The sequence below is a fragment of the Rana temporaria genome, chromosome 6, assembly GCF_905171775.1.
Source record: "Rana temporaria chromosome 6, aRanTem1.1, whole genome shotgun sequence".
NCBI classification, from domain to species: domain Eukaryota; kingdom Metazoa; phylum Chordata; class Amphibia; order Anura; family Ranidae; genus Rana; species Rana temporaria.
The window spans coordinates 215,983,927-216,003,732 of NC_053494.1; the positions used below are offsets into that span (position 1 = coordinate 215,983,927).

The 19,806-nt window shown below is 45.7% G+C and overlaps 1 protein-coding gene across 1 annotated transcript in view; it reads right to left on the minus strand.

Annotated features, from left to right (window-relative positions):
* Positions 1-239: 239 nt before the first annotated feature.
* The window catches only part of LOC120944456 (contactin-associated protein-like 5), a 189,918-nt gene continuing 170,351 nt past the window's right edge, over positions 240-19,806 (minus strand). The window contains exons 17-20 of the mRNA XM_040358515.1: positions 18,899-18,986; positions 8,788-9,006; positions 6,029-6,100; positions 240-920 (exon numbers count right to left, since the gene is read on the minus strand). Coding sequence (XP_040214449.1) covers positions 724-920; positions 6,029-6,100; positions 8,788-9,006; positions 18,899-18,986 — 576 coding nt within the window. The 3' untranslated portion in view covers positions 240-723. The remainder of the gene's footprint in view (positions 921-6,028; positions 6,101-8,787; positions 9,007-18,898; positions 18,987-19,806) is intronic.

Consider the following 19,806-nt stretch of genomic DNA (forward strand, 5'->3'; position numbering starts at 1 on the left):
TAGATATACTTTAATTGATCTTCAGAATTGAAAATATGAGAAAATACTTTTTTTTTTAAGTTAATTTTACACAAAAATATAAGACTGTTTCCTTTCAAGTCCTAGCTTGGACTACAATGCTTATATTTCCTAAATATTATGTATATATTAGTCATAGTGCATATAGCATACCATATTGTTGAATAAACCAGCACGGCTTTCTACTCCCATTGCTAGACTGCAGGTAACAAATTTTGTCCAAATGTTTTTTGTTTTTTTTTAGGTGGCACCATTGGAGTTAGAAATACGTCAATACTATCATCTGACCTCAGTAACATCTGTATGGAAATCCATGCGGCACCACATTTTTTTTTTTTTTGGTGGTTCAACAGGCCGGCCAATCCATCATTGACTTCAGAGAGCTTGGAGTTGAAGCAGCGGGCTAAAGATTTGATTCTTGAAGACCATGAGGCACATATATATATATATATTTACGAGACTGTAGAAAATAGATTGTAAAACCTGTTCCAGAAACGGTGCGCTTCAGTGGATCCCGAGGCAAAAAAAAAAAAGCGTGCTTCCTAAACTTTAGCCGAAATATCCGCTAAAGGCGTCTCGCCCATTAAGAAGGCCAAGTCAAGTCCTGCGTGAAAAAACTATAACTCCGGAGGAAAAATGCTGTAAATTCAGCTAAAAACAGCCCCAAAAAATTAGGAGAATATAAGGTCATAGAAATCCGCTCTATCAAATGAAATATTCCTTTCTGCACTCGCTGACTGTGTTCTGTAAGTCCATCTCGTTCCGGAAGGAATAGTCCGTGGTCACCGGGTACTCTTTTTCTCTGGTTTGGCTTTTGCCGTGTCGCTTTTTATGTCGGTACGCGATCTTGATCATTATTGCCGCAATGCAAAATATGATAAATATTGTGATCGCTATGACACCTGCAAAAGGGAACACACAAAGATGGGATGTCAATTTACAGACTATTCAAAGGACAAATATGCTATCATTACTCAAAAAATAAAAGAACAACTACCGTATTTATCGGTATAAAACACACACAGGCACCTTTTTTTTAAGAGGGAAGTTTCAGGAAAAAAACTAATTTTTTTTAATAAAGAACTTTGAAGCAAAATAAGGGTCAGTGCCATCAATGCAGCCTTATCAATGCCCATCTGCGGCCTCAAAATTGCCCATCAATGCAGCTTAATCAATGCCCATCTGCAGCCTCACCTTGCCCATCAATGCAGCTTAATCAATGCCCATCTGCAGCCGCACAATTTCCCATCAATGCATCTTGATCAATGCCCATCTGCAGCTTCACAATTGCCCATCTGCAGCCTCACAATTGCCTATTAATGCATCTTGATCAATGCCCATCTGCAGATACACAATTGCCCATCAATGCATCTGGATCAATGCCCATCTGCAGCCTCACAATTTCCCATCAATGCATCTTGATCAATGCCCACCTGCAGCTTCACAATTGCCCATCAATGCCCATCTGCAGCTTCACAATTGCCCATCAATGCCCATCTGCAGCTTCACAATTGCCCATCAATGCCCATCTGCAGATTCACAATTGCCCATCAATGCAGCTTGATAAATGCCCATCTGCAGCTTCACAATTGCCCATCAATGCATCTGATCAATGCCCATCTGCAGCTTCACAATTGCCCATCAATGCCCATCTGCAGATTCACAATTGCCCATCAATGCAGCTTGATAAATGCCCATCTGCAGCTTCACAATTGCCCATCAATGCATCTTGATCAATGCCCATCTGCAGCTTCACAATTGCCCATCTGCAGATTCACAATTGCCCATCAATGCAGCTTGATAAATGCCCATCTGCAGCTTCACAATTGCCCATCTGCAGCTTCACAATTGCCCATCAATGCCCATCTGCAGATTCACAATTGCCCATCAATGCAGATTGATCAATGCCCATCTGCAGCTTCACAATTGCCCATCAATGCCCATTTGCAGCTTCACAATTGTCCATCAATGCCCATCTGCAGCTTCACAATTGCCTATCAATGCATCTTGATCAATGCCCATCTACAGATTCACAATTGCCCATCAATGCAGCTTGATCAATGCCCATCTGCAGCCTCACCATTGCCCATCAATGCAGCTTAATCAATGCCCATCTACAGCCTCAAAATTGCCCATCTTGATTATTGCCCATCTGCAGCTTCACAATTGCCCATCAATGCCCATTTGCAGCTTCACAATTGCCCATCAATGCCCATCTGCAGCCTCCCCATTGCCCATCAATGCAGCCTGATCAATGCCCATCTCAGGGAGGGGGCGGGACGAGCGCTGTCAGATTACATACAGCGGCCTCTTTAATACAAAGTCCCGCCTCCTGGACCAGCTTCTATGATAGACAGAACACTGCTCCAATGCCAGCCCAGGAGACTGGACTTCCTATTACAGAGGCCGCTAAGTAAACAGGAGATTCTCGCTGTATGTAATCTGATGGCACTCGTCTCACCCCCTCCCCGCGCTCTCCGAGGCAGCCCAAAGTATCGGCGTATATCACGCACACACTATTTGCAACCAATTTGCAGGATGAAAAAGTGAGTGTTATATGCCAATAAATACAATGGGCCAGATTCACGTAGAGCCGCGTATCTTTTGGCCGGCGTAGCACATCCCATTTGCACTATGCCGACGTAACATAGTGACGCAAGGCCAGTATTCACAAAGCACTTGCTCCCTAAGTTACGTCGGCGTAGCGCAAATGGGCCGGCGTAACCCCGCCTAATTCAAAGTAGGCATGTAGTGGGCGGGTTACATTTAAATTAACCGTGACCCCATGTAAATGAAGGCCGTTCGTACGGCGCATGTGCGTGCATGCTCAGAATCACGTCGCAAATACTCAATGCGTCACCTACGCCCAGCCCCATTCACGTACGACTTATGTAATCAACATAAAATCCGACGGCAGTTCTGACGTCCATACTTTGCATGGGCTGCGCCACCTACAGAGGTGTTTTATCTTTACGCCGGCGTATGTCTTACGAAAACGGCGTAGCTTATTGCGACGGGCGTAAGTACGTTTGTGAATCGGCGTATCTTGCTCATTTACATATTCGACGTGTAAATCAACTTAAACGCCCCTAGCGGCCAGCGAAAATCTGCAGCCAAGATACGACGGCGTAGGAGACTTACGATGGTCGTATCTTGGCCAAATTTAGGCGTATCTGGTTTCCAGAATACGCTTAAAGATACGACGGCGCTCATTTGGACTTACGATACGCCGTCGTAAGTCTCTCTGAATCCGGCCCAATATACTGTATATTAATCTTTCCATGACTAGTTGGTTGTCAGTGAAGCTGGAAAAAACCCCAGAAAGGGGCAGATCCACAGAGCGAGTACGCTGGCGTATCTACTGATACGCCGGCGTACTTTCAAATTACCCGCGTCGTATCTTTGTTTTGAATCCTCAAACCAAGATACGACGGCATCTGGGTTAGATCCGACAGGCGAACGCCTTCGGATCTAAGATGCAATTCTTCTGCGTCCGCTGGGTGGCGTTCACGTCGTTTTCCGCGTTGAGTATGCAAATTAGCTATTTCAGACGATCCACGAACGTACGAGCGGCCGTCGCATTTTTTACGGCGTCTCTAGTCGGCTTTTTCCGGCGTATAGTTAAAGCTGCTATTTCGGCGCGTATAGTTAAACCTGCTATGTTAAGTCTGGCCGTCGTTCCCGCGTTTAATTAAAATTATTTTTTTTTCGTTTGCGTAAGTCGTCCGTGAATCAGGATGGACGTAAATCACGTCTATGTTAAAAAAAATGACGTCCTTGCGACATCATTTAGCGCAATGCACGGCGGGAAATTTAGAAACGGAGCATGCGCAGTTCGTTCGGCGCGGGAACGCGCTTCATTTAAATGAAACACGCCCCCTACTCGCCACATTTGAATTCCGCGCCGTTACGCCGCTTGAGATACACTACGCCGCCGTAACTTACGGTGCGAATTCTTTATGGATTCGATTTAAAGACAGGTAAGCTACGGCGGCGTAGCGCATCTCATCTACGATGCGCCAGGGCAGATCTTTGTGGATCTGCCCCAAACAGGTTAAGCAGCCAGACCAACGGACTGCAGAACCTAGAGCAGCCCAAAGCAATCAATTCTGCTCTGCTGATTACAGGAGAGACAAAACCCAACGTGCCTTACCAAAAAAAAAAGAACAGTAGGGTGCTACACATAGCAGAGCACCCTGGATTTTCAGAATCCTGGACCTACTATGAAGCGTTTGACCATTCATGCTGATTTTCGTTGGTGGTCTCTATCTATCTATCTATCTATCTATCTATCTATCTATCTATCTATCTATCTAAGATCATCTTAACAAATAATGAAGAGTAAAAGTAAAAGTAAAAAAAAAAAGCATAATGTTCACAAAAAAAAAAATCACTCTTTGGGTTTTGAAAGTCTATAGAGGTCACAGCATCACCGTCGCGTTTTGGCCAAGCCGCGAATTAATTGACAGCTTTCCAATAGAGCTGACAGCGAGGAGGACGGGAACATTCGTGTTTCTATAGAAACTTGAGAGATTACCGACAACACCAGATGCTGATGAAGGACTTGGCGCCTCCTGCGGTCCCTGCCGATGTGCACAGGAATTTATTTTTCTAAAGCCCATTCCGGTCCTTTCCATAGAACGGCCGTTCTCTACCTTTTCAGCACAGAGGGACCCGGGAAAGAACTTTCCAATCTCAGGGAATCAGGGGCGGTGCTAGGTGGCAAAAAGACCAGGGGCTTCAGCCCCAAGTCCGAGCCTGGCACCGGGGGGGGGGGGGGGGGGGGGGAGGGGGTGGTGGTGTTGTGTGGTGGGAGGTAAGATCACCTGCTGGTTGCTGCCTGGCCATATCACTAAACTCACCTACCTGACCCACAGTGACCATTACACTGACCTACCTGACCCACAGTGACCATTACACTGACATACCTGACACACACTGACCATTACACTGACCTACCTGACCCACAGTGACCAGTACACTGACCTACCTGACCCACAGTGACCATTACACTGACCTACCTGACACACACTGACCATTACACTGACCTACCTGACACACACTGACCTACCTGACAAACACTGACCTACCTGACAAACACTGACCATCACACTGACCTACCTGACCCACCCTGACCATTACACTGACCTACCTGACACACCCTGACCATTACACTGACCTACCTGACATACACTGACCATTACACTGACCTACCTGACATACACTGACCATTACACTGACCTACCTGACATACACTGACCTACCTGACACACACTGACCATTACACTGACCTACCTGACACACACTGATCATTACACTGACCTACCTGACACACACTGATCATTACACTGACCTACCTGACATACACTGACCTACCTGACCCACACTGACATACTTGACACACACTGACCATTACACTGACCTACCTGACCCACACTGACCATTACACTGACCTACCTGACACACACTAGTTGAGAAACCCTGCTCTATAGTGTATGGGACAACATTAAGAGGTTCCAATCTCAGGCCCCGTACACACGACCGAGTTTCTCGGCAGAATTCAGCCAGAAACTCGATCGGAGCTGGATTCTGCCGAGAAACCCGGCCGTGTGTACACTTTTCAGCGAGGAAGCCGACGAGGAACTCGTCGGGCCGAAAAGAGAACATGTCTCTATTTCCTCGTTGTTCAATGAGGAAAGTCAGCCCGCCGAGATCCTCGGCGGCTTCCACACTGAACTCGACGAGGAACTCGATGTGTTTGGCACGTTGAGTTCCTCGGACGTGTGTACGGGGCCTGAGAGTCGCACACAGTCAGATGGATTGTCAGTCCTGACATGTACCAGCTTACTGTCCTTCAGAGAAACATTTGTTCATTAATGGTTAGTGGGCCAAGAACATTCAATCAGAAGGGGAAAAATTCTGATGGAGACTTCTGCAGTCTACGTAGACCCGGGTTCTGATAACTTGTTAGTATCCATGTTAACTTATACTGTATTTTGTACAAAAATACCTCCAATGACAACAGGACCACTTTTCATTTCATTGGTCAGGGGCTCCCGGTCGTCCGTATTCCCGAATGGATCTGAAATAAAGAGTTTCCCAAATCACAAAAATACTTGACAGTTTACATTTTGTAACACTTAAAACTGAGTTTCGGGATTTTTTTTTTATAAATACCCTTGAAGTGACCATAAATAACTCCTTTTCCTTTTCCCCCGAAGACATAATAAGCAGATAACTCTTGCAGTGTGGGGAGTAGTGGCGCTACAAGAGTGTTTCTTTTTTTAATATTCCTGGAATTAGGGTTTAAATACACTACATTACCAAAAGTATGGGGACACCTGCCTTTACACACACATGAACTTTAATGGCATCCCAGTCTTAGTCCGTAGGGTTCAATATTGAGTTGGCCCCGCCCTTTGCAGCTATAACAGCTTCAACTCTTCTGGGAAGGCTGTCCACAAGGTTTAGGAGTGTGTCTATGGGAAGGTTTGACCATTCTTCCAGAAGTGCATTTGTGAGGTCAAGCAGTGTTTTAATATACTCCAAAAAAAAGAAAAACGATTTTTATTTTTTTTTAAACTTCAGAAGGCCCCGCCCACCTGTTGCTGATTGCGAAGGTCTAGGCGCCCGCTGAGGAGTGATTGGTCGCCTCCGGTACAGAGTCTCCGCTGGAGATTAAATGAAAACGAGGGAATTGCTTGTAACTTGACATTCTCTCACAATACCGGCCTGATTTTGTTCTCGGTGGATTCCTCGCGGAGCGCAGTCTTGTGTAGGCGCGTTTTTGGCACAATGTTCACAAACTCCTCCTCGCGACGCCCCACCCCGTCCCCCCCACCTCCAGCCTGCCGTTCTGGCGAGATTTCTATCTGTTGGAGTAATTAGCGACGTACGGCGTGTGTCTTTCACCAAATAACCTCTTCAGATTCCCCTTCAGCTGTATTACTCATATTACACCCCTCCCCCCCCCCCCCCCTACTTCCAGCCGCTTCCCACTCTCATAAAAAACACTTTATTGGGATCCGTCTTTCAGTAACGATAGTAACTGCCTATTATCAGAACTGCTCGTGGTATTCGCCGCACCGCCGGCTGGGCAACGTTCATTGGGCTTCGGAAAAAAGGGGCCCATTGCCGTATATAGTATAAACCGACCGAGGCTCCTAATTTTACCACAAAACATGGGAAAACGTATTGACTCGAGTATAAGCCTAGGGTGTTCATCTGCATGCCTCACTGTGCCCATGCCTCACTGTGCCCATGCCTCACTATGCCCATGCCTCACTGTGCCCATGCTTTGACTGACGTTTAACATGGGAGTCTATAGAAGGGGTGCACGGCTTTGAAAAATCGATGCTCCCCGGCCGTAGGTCCCCCAGACAACAAACTTTGCACACTTGTAGAGGAGAAATGGGGCTACATGTGTGCCAAGTTCCGGTGGGTGCCGGGTCCCCAAAGTCACCGGAGAAATTACCGTTTAACATGGGAGTCTATGGAAGGGGTGCCCGGATTTGAAAAATCTGTCTTCCCCGGCCGTAGGTTCCCGGGTCCCCAAAGTCCGGGCGATCAGGCGCAACAAGGTGACTCGCATATAAGCCGGGGGGGGGGGGGGGTGGAATTTTCAGCACAAAAAAATGTGCTGAAAAACTTGGCTTATACTCGAGTATATACGGTAATTTGTAACTTCGGATAAATTTGTATTCGTTACGTTCACTAACAGCCAATTTTAAAAGGAAATTCCAATACCTACAATTTAATGGTTAGTAATAGTTAAGTTGTTATTAGTTATTTTTTCAGATTTTTCTGGGTTTTTGGATTTGCCAATTTGCAAATTTACAAATTTATGAATTTTCAAATTTGCAAGTTTACGAATTTACGAGTTTTAGAATATTGAAATTTACAAATATTCGCAACAATTTGTTTAACAGGGTTTTTGTTAATTCGGATAATTGTGAATTAACAAATTTGTCGAAATCCGGGAAAAAACTAAACAGATTGCACATGTCTAACTGAAACGAATCTCTGTCACACTATTGGACAGTGAGGTGCAGAAGTACATAGGCGATGGTATAATACATGACTGCAAGATAACAAAGGCAAAAAGGTATTTGAGATTAGTGAAATGATGTATAGCCGGTTGTTGCCAGCAGGGATGGACTGGCCATTGGGACTACAGGGAGTTTCCCGGTGGGCCGATGGCTCAGTGGGCCGGCTTCAGTGACAGCGGACTGCTGCCCCCCTCTGCTCCTCTGTCTCTCCCTCCCCGCAGCGCTCACCTGGGGGGAACAAAGAAGCAGGGGGAGGACCAGAGGAGCATGGGGGAGGACAGAGGAGCATGGGGGAGGACAGAGGAGCATGGGGGGAGGGGACAGACAGCTGACTCAACAGCTATGGACTGGGAGTTTCTCACTTCTGTCTAATCTTGTCCCATAAGGGGGGCACCAAACTGATTCTTTGCCCCGGGTGAAATAATGTCTAGCTTCCCCACTGGTACTGCCTATAAGAGAACCAGTACCAGCCATTATATTCTAATAAAGTAGAATGGCTAGTGGCTAGTGAAGGGGGAGAGGGGGCTTGGGTGGCCGGGGGTGCGGAAGTTGTCTGGCCACCATGGGAGAGACCTGTCAAAGTGGGCCAGTCTCGATGAAGTCCAGGGCCAAATTTCTGTCCCAGTCCAGCCCTGGTTGCCAGGGTTCTATTCAATGCTCAAAAACAATAAGTAGTTCTAACGGGTTTACATACACTATGAAGAGACAGCCTGGTACATACCTGAGGATGAATATGTTGTTGTGATTGTGCTGAGGTCGCTGTCTGTGATGGAACCACAAGTACACTCAGACAATGACCCAATCACGGTGACTGGGGCTATGTTGGGGTGTCGCAGTGCTGCTTTAAGGGGGGCCACCTGGTTGTACTGGACGGAAGATAGGCATCCGATAAAACCCAAGGAATTGGCTTTGGTCACCTCAGGATCAAGTCTTGGATTATCTGTAAAATAAATAACACCATTAAATTTTTTTTTTAAATATTATGTCGGAGCAAGAAAAAAAAAACGCATGCAGTATATCTCTGCAACACGGTAAGAGAGCTGCCGCTCCAGGTGAGCTCACTAGGGTAATTGATGTCCACTCAGAAGCAGATGGGTGCTGGCAATGCACAGGATGTGCAAAAACAATAAGGATATGGACAGCCGCACTCCAGTAACTTGAAAAAAGACGTGCCCTTTATTGGGTACAGGAAAAAATGCACTACAGATATCAGCACACAGTGGGATAAACAGCTGACGCGTTTCGCATTGAGTGTCAATGCTTAATCATAGCTATGATTAAGCATTGACACTCAATGCGAAACGCGTCAGCTGTTTATCCCACTGTGTGCTGATATCTGTAGTGCATTTTTTCCTGTACCCAATAAAGGGCACGTCTTTTTTCAAGTTACTGGAGTGCGGCTGTCCATATCCTTATTGTTTTTGCATATCTCTGCAACACACTTGATCCCTTCATCCGCTTAGGATTTGCCCCACTTACAGTATGTCGGCTTCAACACATCTTTCCCTTCCTGGCGAGCCAGCTCGGCGCTGGCTCCCGCGATGGGGCTCGTAGGTGGTCAGTCTCGCCGAGAAAAGCAGCGAGATTGACACAATATCGCGGTCACCTACTGGGCCATTTTTTGTGATTTGCCACTGTGTCGATTTAACTGCTAATTGCGAGGTCGTGCGACGTTGTACCCAAACAAAATTGTCGTCCTTTTTTTCCTCACAAATAGAGCGTTCTTTTGGTGGTATTTGATCATCTCTGCGTTTTTGTTTTTTTTTGTGCTATAAACAAAAAAAGAGCGACAATTTTGAAAAAGAAAAATATTTTTTTTCTTTTGCTATAATAAATATCCCAAAAAAAAAGAGAAAACATTATCAGTTTAGGCCGATACGTATTCTTCTACATATTTTTAGTAAAAGAAAATTGCAATAAGCGTATATTGATTGATTTGCGCAAAAGTTATAGCGTCTACAAAATAGGGGAAATATTTTTATTATTTTTTTTTACTACTAATGGCGGCGATCTGCGATTTTTAGCGGGACTGCGACATTGTGGCGGACAGATCGGACACTTTTTGGGACCAGTGACGTTTATTAACAGAGCTAAAAATAGCCACTGATTACTGTATAAATGTCACTGACAGGGAAGGGGTTAACACTAGGGGGCGACCAAGGGGTTAGATGTGTTCCCTGGGAGGTGCTTTCTAACTGTGGGGGAGAGGAAAGCCTAAGGGGGAGAGAGATAGCTGTTCCTTATCACTAGGAACAGCAGATCTCTCTCTACTCCCCTGTCAGAACGGGGATCTGTCTGTTTACATTGACAGATCCCCGTTCTGGCTCTCTGAGGAGCAATCGCGGGCGGACATCGCGTCCGGCTCCAGCTCGCGTGCCCTCTATTGCTCTTAAAGCGGCCAACGTACACCTATGGCGATTTGCGCAGCCCTGCAAAGCTGCAGCCGTATAATGACGGCGGCTGGTCGGCAAGTGGTTAAAGATGCTGTAATGCCTCGTTTCCACTGAGCGGAACGGCTCGGGTCGGTACAGTTTGGAACGCTTAGAATGGTCTGGTCTATTCTGGTGAGAATTTCCACTGCAAGTCCGACCGTCGGGGGCCATACAGGGTTTAGAAAAAATGCCTAGCGTGTCCACCAATCAGTGGAATGTATTGTAGCTCCGCCCTAACCGAACCGTTCCACTTTCTATGGCCCCACATCTAAAGCAGGACCCAGAATGGCGCGGTACGGTTTGGTTTTATGGCACACTTTCATAATGGAAACACCCAAAATAGCGTACCGTACCGAACCGATCCGCTCAGTGGAAACGTATGTGCCGAAAAATACCCTTTGATCAGCCAGAAAGGCACTCAGACCCCAAGACCTGCAGTGGAACGACACCATGCAGAGTGGTGTCAGCATTGCCCACTTTTTGTTTACTCAAACCTTCCCACTCTCCTCATCTCCACAACACATTCTGTAGCCAAAGGTAAAAATAGTAGGGGCTAATTAATCCCAGACAAGCCCCCACATAATCTCGGACAAGCCCCCATATAATCCCGGACAAGCCCCCACATAATCCCGGTCAAGCCCCCACATAATCCCGGTCAAGCCCCCACATAATCCCGAACAAGCCTCCACATAATCCCGGACAAGCCCCCACATAATCCCGGACAAGCCCCCACATAATCCCGGACAAGCCCCCACATAATCCCGGACAGGCCCCCACATAATCCCGGACAGGCCCCCACATAATCCCGGAAAAGCCCCCATATAATCCCGGACAAGCCCCCACATAATCCCGGACAAGCCCCCACATACTCCCGGACAAGCCCCCACGTGCATCAGAATTGTTGAAAACTGATGCAGGCATGAAATTACCTGCAGGCAGAAGTTGTCTGCATATTAGAGAGAGAATTCTATCTTTTTTCTGGCATTTTTTTCAATTGAATTGCCTTTATTTTAGCATGAGGAAAAAAACGAGGAGTGACGGATATTGTAAATCACTCTCCAGCAGTAACTTAATTGAATGATATTTTTTTTAAAGTCAAACAGGTTAAAGAAGCTTAATCGACTACAGAATTTAATAATGAATTCATTACCTTGAATTTAAATATATTATGTATTTAATAAGCTCAGTAATTCGTAACAAATGGAGCATGGCTTCCAATAAATGAAAGACATTATAGGGAGGAGATATGCGTTAGGAAATGCAATGAGAGACTGCCCAACCAAAACTAATATTTTAGCTCTGAGTGCATGCCAGACTTACAAGAACAAAAAAAAAGATTTCTAGCAAAGATACTCCACGGAAAATACTTTTACGACACTCCCCACCCAAAGCTGGCATTTTAGTGTCTATGAAACATTTAGTACATCTCTGCACCACATACTGATTTACCTATGTCCTCGTTGTGTCAGAGGGAGGCGGGGTCACCTGTGACGCCACGTGATCGTTGTTCCCGATGACAGGGAACAGACCATCAGTGACATGTCACTATGAAGAACGGGAGATGTTGTGTTTCAGCTCTGTGACCTGATCGCGGGACACCGGCGGACATCAGGTCCGCGGGCACGGTCATGGAGGTCACGAGCATGCGTGCACGCGCCCACGCAGCCGGCAAATTAAAGGGGACGTATACAGTGGGGATCGAAAGTTTGGGCACCCCAGGTAAAAATGTGTATTAATGTGCATAACGAAGCCAAGGAAAGATGGAAAAATCTCCAAAAGGCATCAAATTACAGATTAGACATTCTTATAATATGTCAAAAAAGATAGATTTTATTTCCATCATTTACACTTTCAAAATTACGGAAAGCAAAAAAATGGCGCCTGCAAAAGTTTGGGCACCCTGCAGAGTTAATATCTTGTACTGCCCCCTTTGGCAAGTATCACAGCTTGTAAACGCTTTTTGTAGCCAGCCAAGAGTCTTTCAATTCTTGTTTGAGGGATCTTTGCCCATTCTTCCTTACAAAAGTCTTCCAGTTCTTTGAGATTTCTGGGCTGTCTGTCACGCACTGCTCTTTTAAGGTCTATCCATAGATTTTCAATGATGTTGAGGTCAGGAGATTGTGAAGGCCATGACAAAACCTTCAGTTTACGCCTCTTGATGTAATCCCCCCGTGGATTTTGAGGTGTGTTTAGGATCATTATCCATTTGTAGAAGCCATCCTCTCTTCAACTTCAGCTTTTTCACAGATGGCATCAAGTTACCATCCAAAATTTGCTGACATTTTATTGAATCCATTTTTCCTTCTACTCGTGAAATGTTCCCTGTGCCACTGGCTGCAATACAACCCCAAAGCATGATTGATCCACCCCCATGCTTCACAGTTGGACAGAGGTTCTTTTCATTTAATTCTGTGCCCTTTCTTCTCCAAACGTACCTTTGCTCATTCCGGCCAAAAAGTTCTATTTTATCCTCATCGGTCCACAGAACTTGTTTCCAAAATGCATCAGGCTTGTCTATATGTTCATTTGCAAAGTTCAAACGCTGATTTGTGTGGTGAGGACGTAGAAGAGGTTTTCTTCTGATGACTTTTCCATGAAGACCATATTTGTACAAGTATCTCTTTATAGTGGAATAGTGTACCACAACTCCAGTGTCTGCCAGATCTTTCTGGAGGGGTCGTGCCGTCAAACGTGGGTTTTGAATTGCTTTTCTCACAATCCTGCGAGCTGTTCTGTCTGATATTTTTCTTGGTCTTCCAGATCTTGCTTTAACTTCCACTGTTCCTGATGACTGCCATTTGTTAATTACATTCCGAGGAACAGAGGATATTGACATCGGAAAACGCTTTGCTATCTTCTTATAGCTTCTCCAGCTTTGTGAGCGTCAACTATTTCCAGTTTTAGTTTTCTAGACAACTGCTTAGAAGAACCCATGGCGCTGATTGTTGGGGGAGGGTCAGATGAGTCTGGGCATTTAAAACCTTTGAGATTGACATCACCTGGTCTTCCCAGACGATGATTGAGAACAATCCATGACACTGGCAGGTCTCAGCTTTGCAAAGGGGGCAGTGCATGCTATAAATTCTGCAGGGTGCACAAATTTTTGCAGACGCCATTTTTTTGTTTTCTGTCATTTTGAAAGTGTAAATGATGGAAATAAAATCTAACTTTTTTTGACATATAAGAATGTCTAATCTGTAATTTGATGCCTTTTGGAGATTTTCCCATCTTTCCTTGGCTTCGTTATGCACATTAATACAAATTTTTACCTGGGGTGCCCAAACTTTCGATCCCCACTGTATATACACACACGCCCGTTTGCGCAGCCGTGCCATTATGTCGACGTAAATACTCATGCAGTGGTTGGCAAGCGGTTAAAGTGACGCAGTACGCAATAAATATCAATGACATAACCTAATACAGACGAAAGATGAGGAGACAGCGGGATCCTCTCCCCGGCCGGTTCATCTCACCTATCCGGGAAGGAGATCGCGCGCACCGATCGATAAAACTTAAACGTGACGTTCGGTGAGTCACTCCACGTGGTAATACCATTAATTGGTGTCATTGTATCCACCAGGACTATAAGGAGAACAATTATTTTACATTAAAGATGCCGATCGATAGCGGCTCTGAAATGGAATATCTGCGTCGATCTTAATTAAAGCCGAATGCAGAGATGATGATGATTGGTAATGTAGAGGAGCGGAAATAAAACGTCTTCCATTTAAAGGGGACCTGTCACCAAGAGGCGGACTGACAACTCATGGGGTGATATTCTTCCCAACGACGCCAAATGATGAGGCACAATTCCTGCCACTGACACCAACAATAGAGCACTGCAGGAACAAAGATTGTCTCTGGACAGCCGCACTCTGAACAAATTGTAGCCTTTATTCAAAGAAGAAGGACAGCACTACAAGTCACAGCAAAATGAAATAAACCCCGCCCCTTTTTTTTATATCATTTGCTGTATTTTTTAGCTATGACTAAGCACTAGTTTTAGTGCGAAACGCGTCAGTGGAGTACTATTCCTCCCACCGATACCAATGATGGGACACTATTCCTCCCACCGATACCAATGATGGGGCACTATTCCTTCTACTGATACCAATGATGGGACACTATTCCTCCCACTGACAACAATGATGGGGCACTATTCCTCCCACTGACACCAACAATAGAGCACTGTTCCTCCCACTGACACCAATGGGTCACTATTCCTCCCACTGATACCACAGATGGGTCACTATTCCTCCCACCGATACCAATGATGGGTCACTATTCCTTCTACTGATACCAACAATAGAGCACTATTCCTCCCACCGATACCAATGATGTGTCCGTATTCCTCCCACTGATACCAAAGATGGGGCACTATTCCTCCCACCGATACCAATGATGTGTCCGTATTCCTCCCACTGATACCAATGATGGGACACTATTCCTCCCACTGACACCAATGATGGGACACAATTCCTCCCACTGATACCAATGATGGGACACAATTCCTCCCACTGACACCAATGATGGGACACTATTCATCCCACTGACACCAATGATGGGACACTATTCCTCCCACTGACACCAATGATGGAACACAATTCCTCCCACTGACACCAACAATGGGGCACTATTCCTCTCACCGATACCAATGATGGAACACTATTCCTTCCCACTGATACCAATGATGGGACACTATTCATCCCACTGACACCAATGATGGAACACAATTCCTCCCACTGACACCAACAATGGGGCACTATTCCTCTCACCGATACCAATGATGGAACACTATTCCTTCCCACTGATACCAATGATGGGGCACTATTCCCCCCACTGATACCAATGATGGGACACTATTCCTCCCACTGACATAAATGATGGGGCACTATTCCTCCCACTGATACCAATGATGGGACACTATTCCTCCCACTGATACCAATGATGGTACACTATTCCTCCCACTGATACCAATGATGGGACACTATTCCTCCCACTGATACCAACGATGGGGCACTATTCCTCCCACTGATACCAATGATAGGTCACTATTCCTCCACTGACACCAATGATGGGACACTATTCATCCCACTGACACCAATGATGGGACACAATTCCTCCCACTGACACCAACAATGGGGCACTATTCCTCTCACTGATACCAATGATGGGACACTATTCCTTCCCACTGACACCAATGATGGGGCACTATTCCCCCCACTGATACCAATGATGGGACACTATTCCTCCCACTGACACCAATGATGGGGCACTATTCCTCCCACTGATACCAATGATGGGACACTATTCCTCCCACTGATACCAATGATGGGACACTATTCCTCCCACTGATACCAATGATGGGACACTATTCCTTCCACTGACACCAATGATGGGACACTATTCTTCCCACTAACACCAACAATGGGACACTATTCCTCCCACTGACACCAATGATGGGACACTATTCTTCCCACTAACACCAACAATGGGACACTATTCCTCCCACTGACACCAATGATGGGACACTATTCTTCCCACTAACACCAACAATGGGGTACTACTATTCCTTCCACTAACCAAGTAAGTCAAAGTATCAAAAAAAAAGTTTTTTCTTTTGCTTTTTAAAGGTACAGTAAATTAGTGATCTGAGGTCTCTATGGGCCAGATTCACATAGAAGAGCGGCGGCGTAACGTATCTTAGATACGTTACACTGCCGCAATTTTTCATCGCCGGCAAGGCGGGCACCGCGCATGCTCCGTTTCCGAACTCCCGTCGTGCATTGCGCGCCGTGACGTAATTTTTTCGAACGGCGACGCACGTAGCGTAATTCTGTATTCCCGGACGGCTTACGCAAACGACGTTGATTTTTAAATTTCGACGCGGGAACGACGGCCATACTTTATACAGCAATACGATTGCTGCGTAAAGTTAAGGCACTAAAAAAACCGACTAACTTTGCGATGGGAAACTAGACTAGCGCGACGTAGCGAACGCGAAAATCCGTGGTAAATCGCCGTAACTCCTAATTTGCATACCCGACGCTGGTTTACGACGCGAACTCCCCCCAGCGGCGGCCGCGGTACTGCATCCTAAGATCCGACAGTGTAAAACAATTACACCTGTCGGATCTTCTGGATATCTATGCGTAACTGATTCTATGAATCAGCCGCATAGATAGAAACAGAGATACGACGGCGTATCAGGAGAAACTCCGTCGTATCTCCGCTGTGAATCTGGCTTTTAGACCCTGGATCTCGCAATAAAGAGGACCTGTCATGCTTTTTTTCTACTACAGGGGATGTTTACATCCCTTGTAATGGGAATAAAAGTGATAACAAAAATAAAAAATAAAGGGACAGTGTAAAAAAAATAAAAAATAAAACGTAAAATAAATAACCATTTTTTTTTTTAAAGTGCCTCACCACCCCTCCGTGTTTGCGCGCAGACGTGAACGCATACATCAGTCAGCTTCATTGGTTAACCGATGAGAACGGTCCATCAGAACGTTTTCATCGGATGGACCGATTGTGTGTACAGGGCTTTAGTCATGAAAAGGTTATACAAAACAGAGGAAAGAATTTCTTCAAGATATAGTTATCAAGTAAGAAGTGTAGACAGATAGCTGGATTCAGGTAGGGGCGCGTATCTTTAAGGCGGCGTAGCGTATCGTATTTACGCTACGCCACCTTAAGTCAGAGAAGCAAGTGCTGTATTCACAAAGTACTTGCCTCCTAACTTACGGCGGTGTAGCGTAAATGGGGCCGGCGTAAGCGCACCTAATTCAAATGAGTATGAGGGGGCGTGTTTTATGTTAATGTTTGGTGACCCGACATGATTGACGTTTTTAACGAACAGCGCATGCGCCATCCGTGGACATATCCCAGTGTGCATTGCTCCAAAGTACGCCGCAAGGACGTATTGGTTTCGACGTGAACGTAAATTACGTCCAGCCCCATTCACGGACGACTTACGCAAACGACGTACAGTACATTTTTCAAATTTCGACGCGGGAACGACGGCCATACTTAACATTGGCTAGGCCAGCTATTTGTTGGAATAACTTTACGCCGGAAAAAGCCATACGTAAACAACGTAAAAAAAATGCGCCGGGCACACGTACGTTCGTGAATCGGCGTATCTAGTCATTTACATATTCTACGTCGAACTCAACGGAAGCGCCACCTAGCGGCCAGCGGGAAAATTGCACCCTAAGATACGACGGCGTAGGAGACTTACGCCGCTCGTATCTTAGCCTAATTTAAGCGTATCTGGTTTCCAGAATACGCTTAAATTAACGCCGGCGTAGATTCAGAGTTACAACGGCGTAAACGTACCTGAATCTGGCTAAGAAAGTCTCCTGACCTGCAAAAAGTAAAGCTTTTTTTTTTTTTCAAAATTGTCGGTCTTTTTTTTTGTTTATAGCGCAAAAAATAAAAAGGTGATCAAATACCACCAAAAGAAAGCTCTATTTGTGGGGGGGGGAAACAATGAACAGATCGGTTTTGTTTGTGTGCCATGTCGCACGACCGCGCAATTGTCAGTTAAAGTGATGCAGCGCCGGATCGCAAAAAAATGATTAATAGCTAGATTCACAAAGAGTTACGCCGTCGTAACTCGGAATCTAAGCCGTCGTATGTTTAAGTGTATTCTCAAACTGAGATACACTTAAACCTAGCCAAGATACGATGGTCTGCGCCGTTGTATCTTAGCTGGCTAGTTCCGCCGGTCGCTAGGGGTGTGAACGCTGATTTACGCCTAGAATGCGTAAATCAGCGAGATACGCCTATTCACGAACGTACGCTTGCCCGTCGCAGTAAAGATACGCCATTTACGTAAGGCGATTCCCGGCGTAAAGTTAGTCGAACAAATAGCTGCCCTAGCCAATGTTAAGTATGGCCGTCGTTCCCGCGTCGAAATTTGAAAAATTTACGTCGTTTGCGTAAGTCGTTCGTGAATGGGGCTGGACGTAATTTACGTTCACGTCGAAACCAATGACGTCCTTGCGGCGTACTTTGGAGCAATGCACACTGGGATATGTCCACGGACGGCGCATGCGCCGTTCGTAAAAAACGTCAATCACGTCGGGCCACGAGTAATTTACATAAAACACGCCCCCCTCATCCTCATTTGAATTTGGCGCGCTTACGCCGGCCCATTTACGCTACGCCGCCGTAACTTAGGAGGCAAGTGCTTTGTGAATACAGCACTTGCCTCTCTGACTTACGGCGTCGTAGCGTATATGCGATACGCTACGCCGCCTCAAAAGTGAGCCGCCCTACCTGAATCCAGCTATAAGAAATTTATGGGCAAAAATTCAGATTTTTAGAAAAAATTGCTCTAGAGGAGAATCGGATAAAAGAATGTGAAATTAATGAATAAGAGCGAGAGCTTACCTAAAACTTTTCCCATCGTCAGAGATCTGATGGCTTTGAAGTAAATATCCGAAGAAAAATTACGTCGCTCTTTTATTATCTTGTCAACCTAAAAAGTAAAAAAATAAAAAAAAAAAGAGTATTATTCTGTGGCATACAGAAATCCAGCGAACACACACGTAGCATAAAGCAAGCCTACAGTTCCAATAAAAAAAAAGAAAAGAAAATTACAGTAATATCATTTAATCACGATGAAAAGTACAACGCAGTGCGCCATTTAACATGAATCAATCCAGGGTGAGCGCCAGTTAGATAAATGACATAATTCTAGAACACGGCAGTATAATAATATCACATGAAAAGCAAACCTACGGGAGGCAGGAAGGCGTATTAACCAAACTTTTTTATTTATTTTTTTATTTGCTCCTTTAACCGCTTAACGACCGCCGCATGTACATATACGTCCACAGAATGGCACGTACAGGCAGATGGGCGCACATTTACGTCCCTGCCTTTCCGCGGATCGGGGGTCCGATTGGGAAACCCCCCCCCCCCGGTACATGCGCCGGTCGGAAATCGTCTGGGAGCGATCCAGGACGACGGCGCGGCAATTCGTTTCTAGCCGCCCCCTCGCGATCGCTCCCCGGAGCAGAAGAACGGGGAGAGACGTATGTAAACACGGCTTCCCCGTGCTTCACTGTGGCGGCGCATCGATCGTGTGATCCCTTTTATAGGGAGACTCGATCGATGACGTCACTCCTACAGCCACACCCCCCTACAGTTGTAAACACACACTAGGTGAACCCTAACTCCTACAGCGCCCCCTGTGGTTAACTCCCAAACTGCAACTGTCATTTTCACAATAAACAATGCAATTTAAATGCATTTTTTGCTGTGAAAATGACAATGGGGTAGATTCAGAGAGCAAT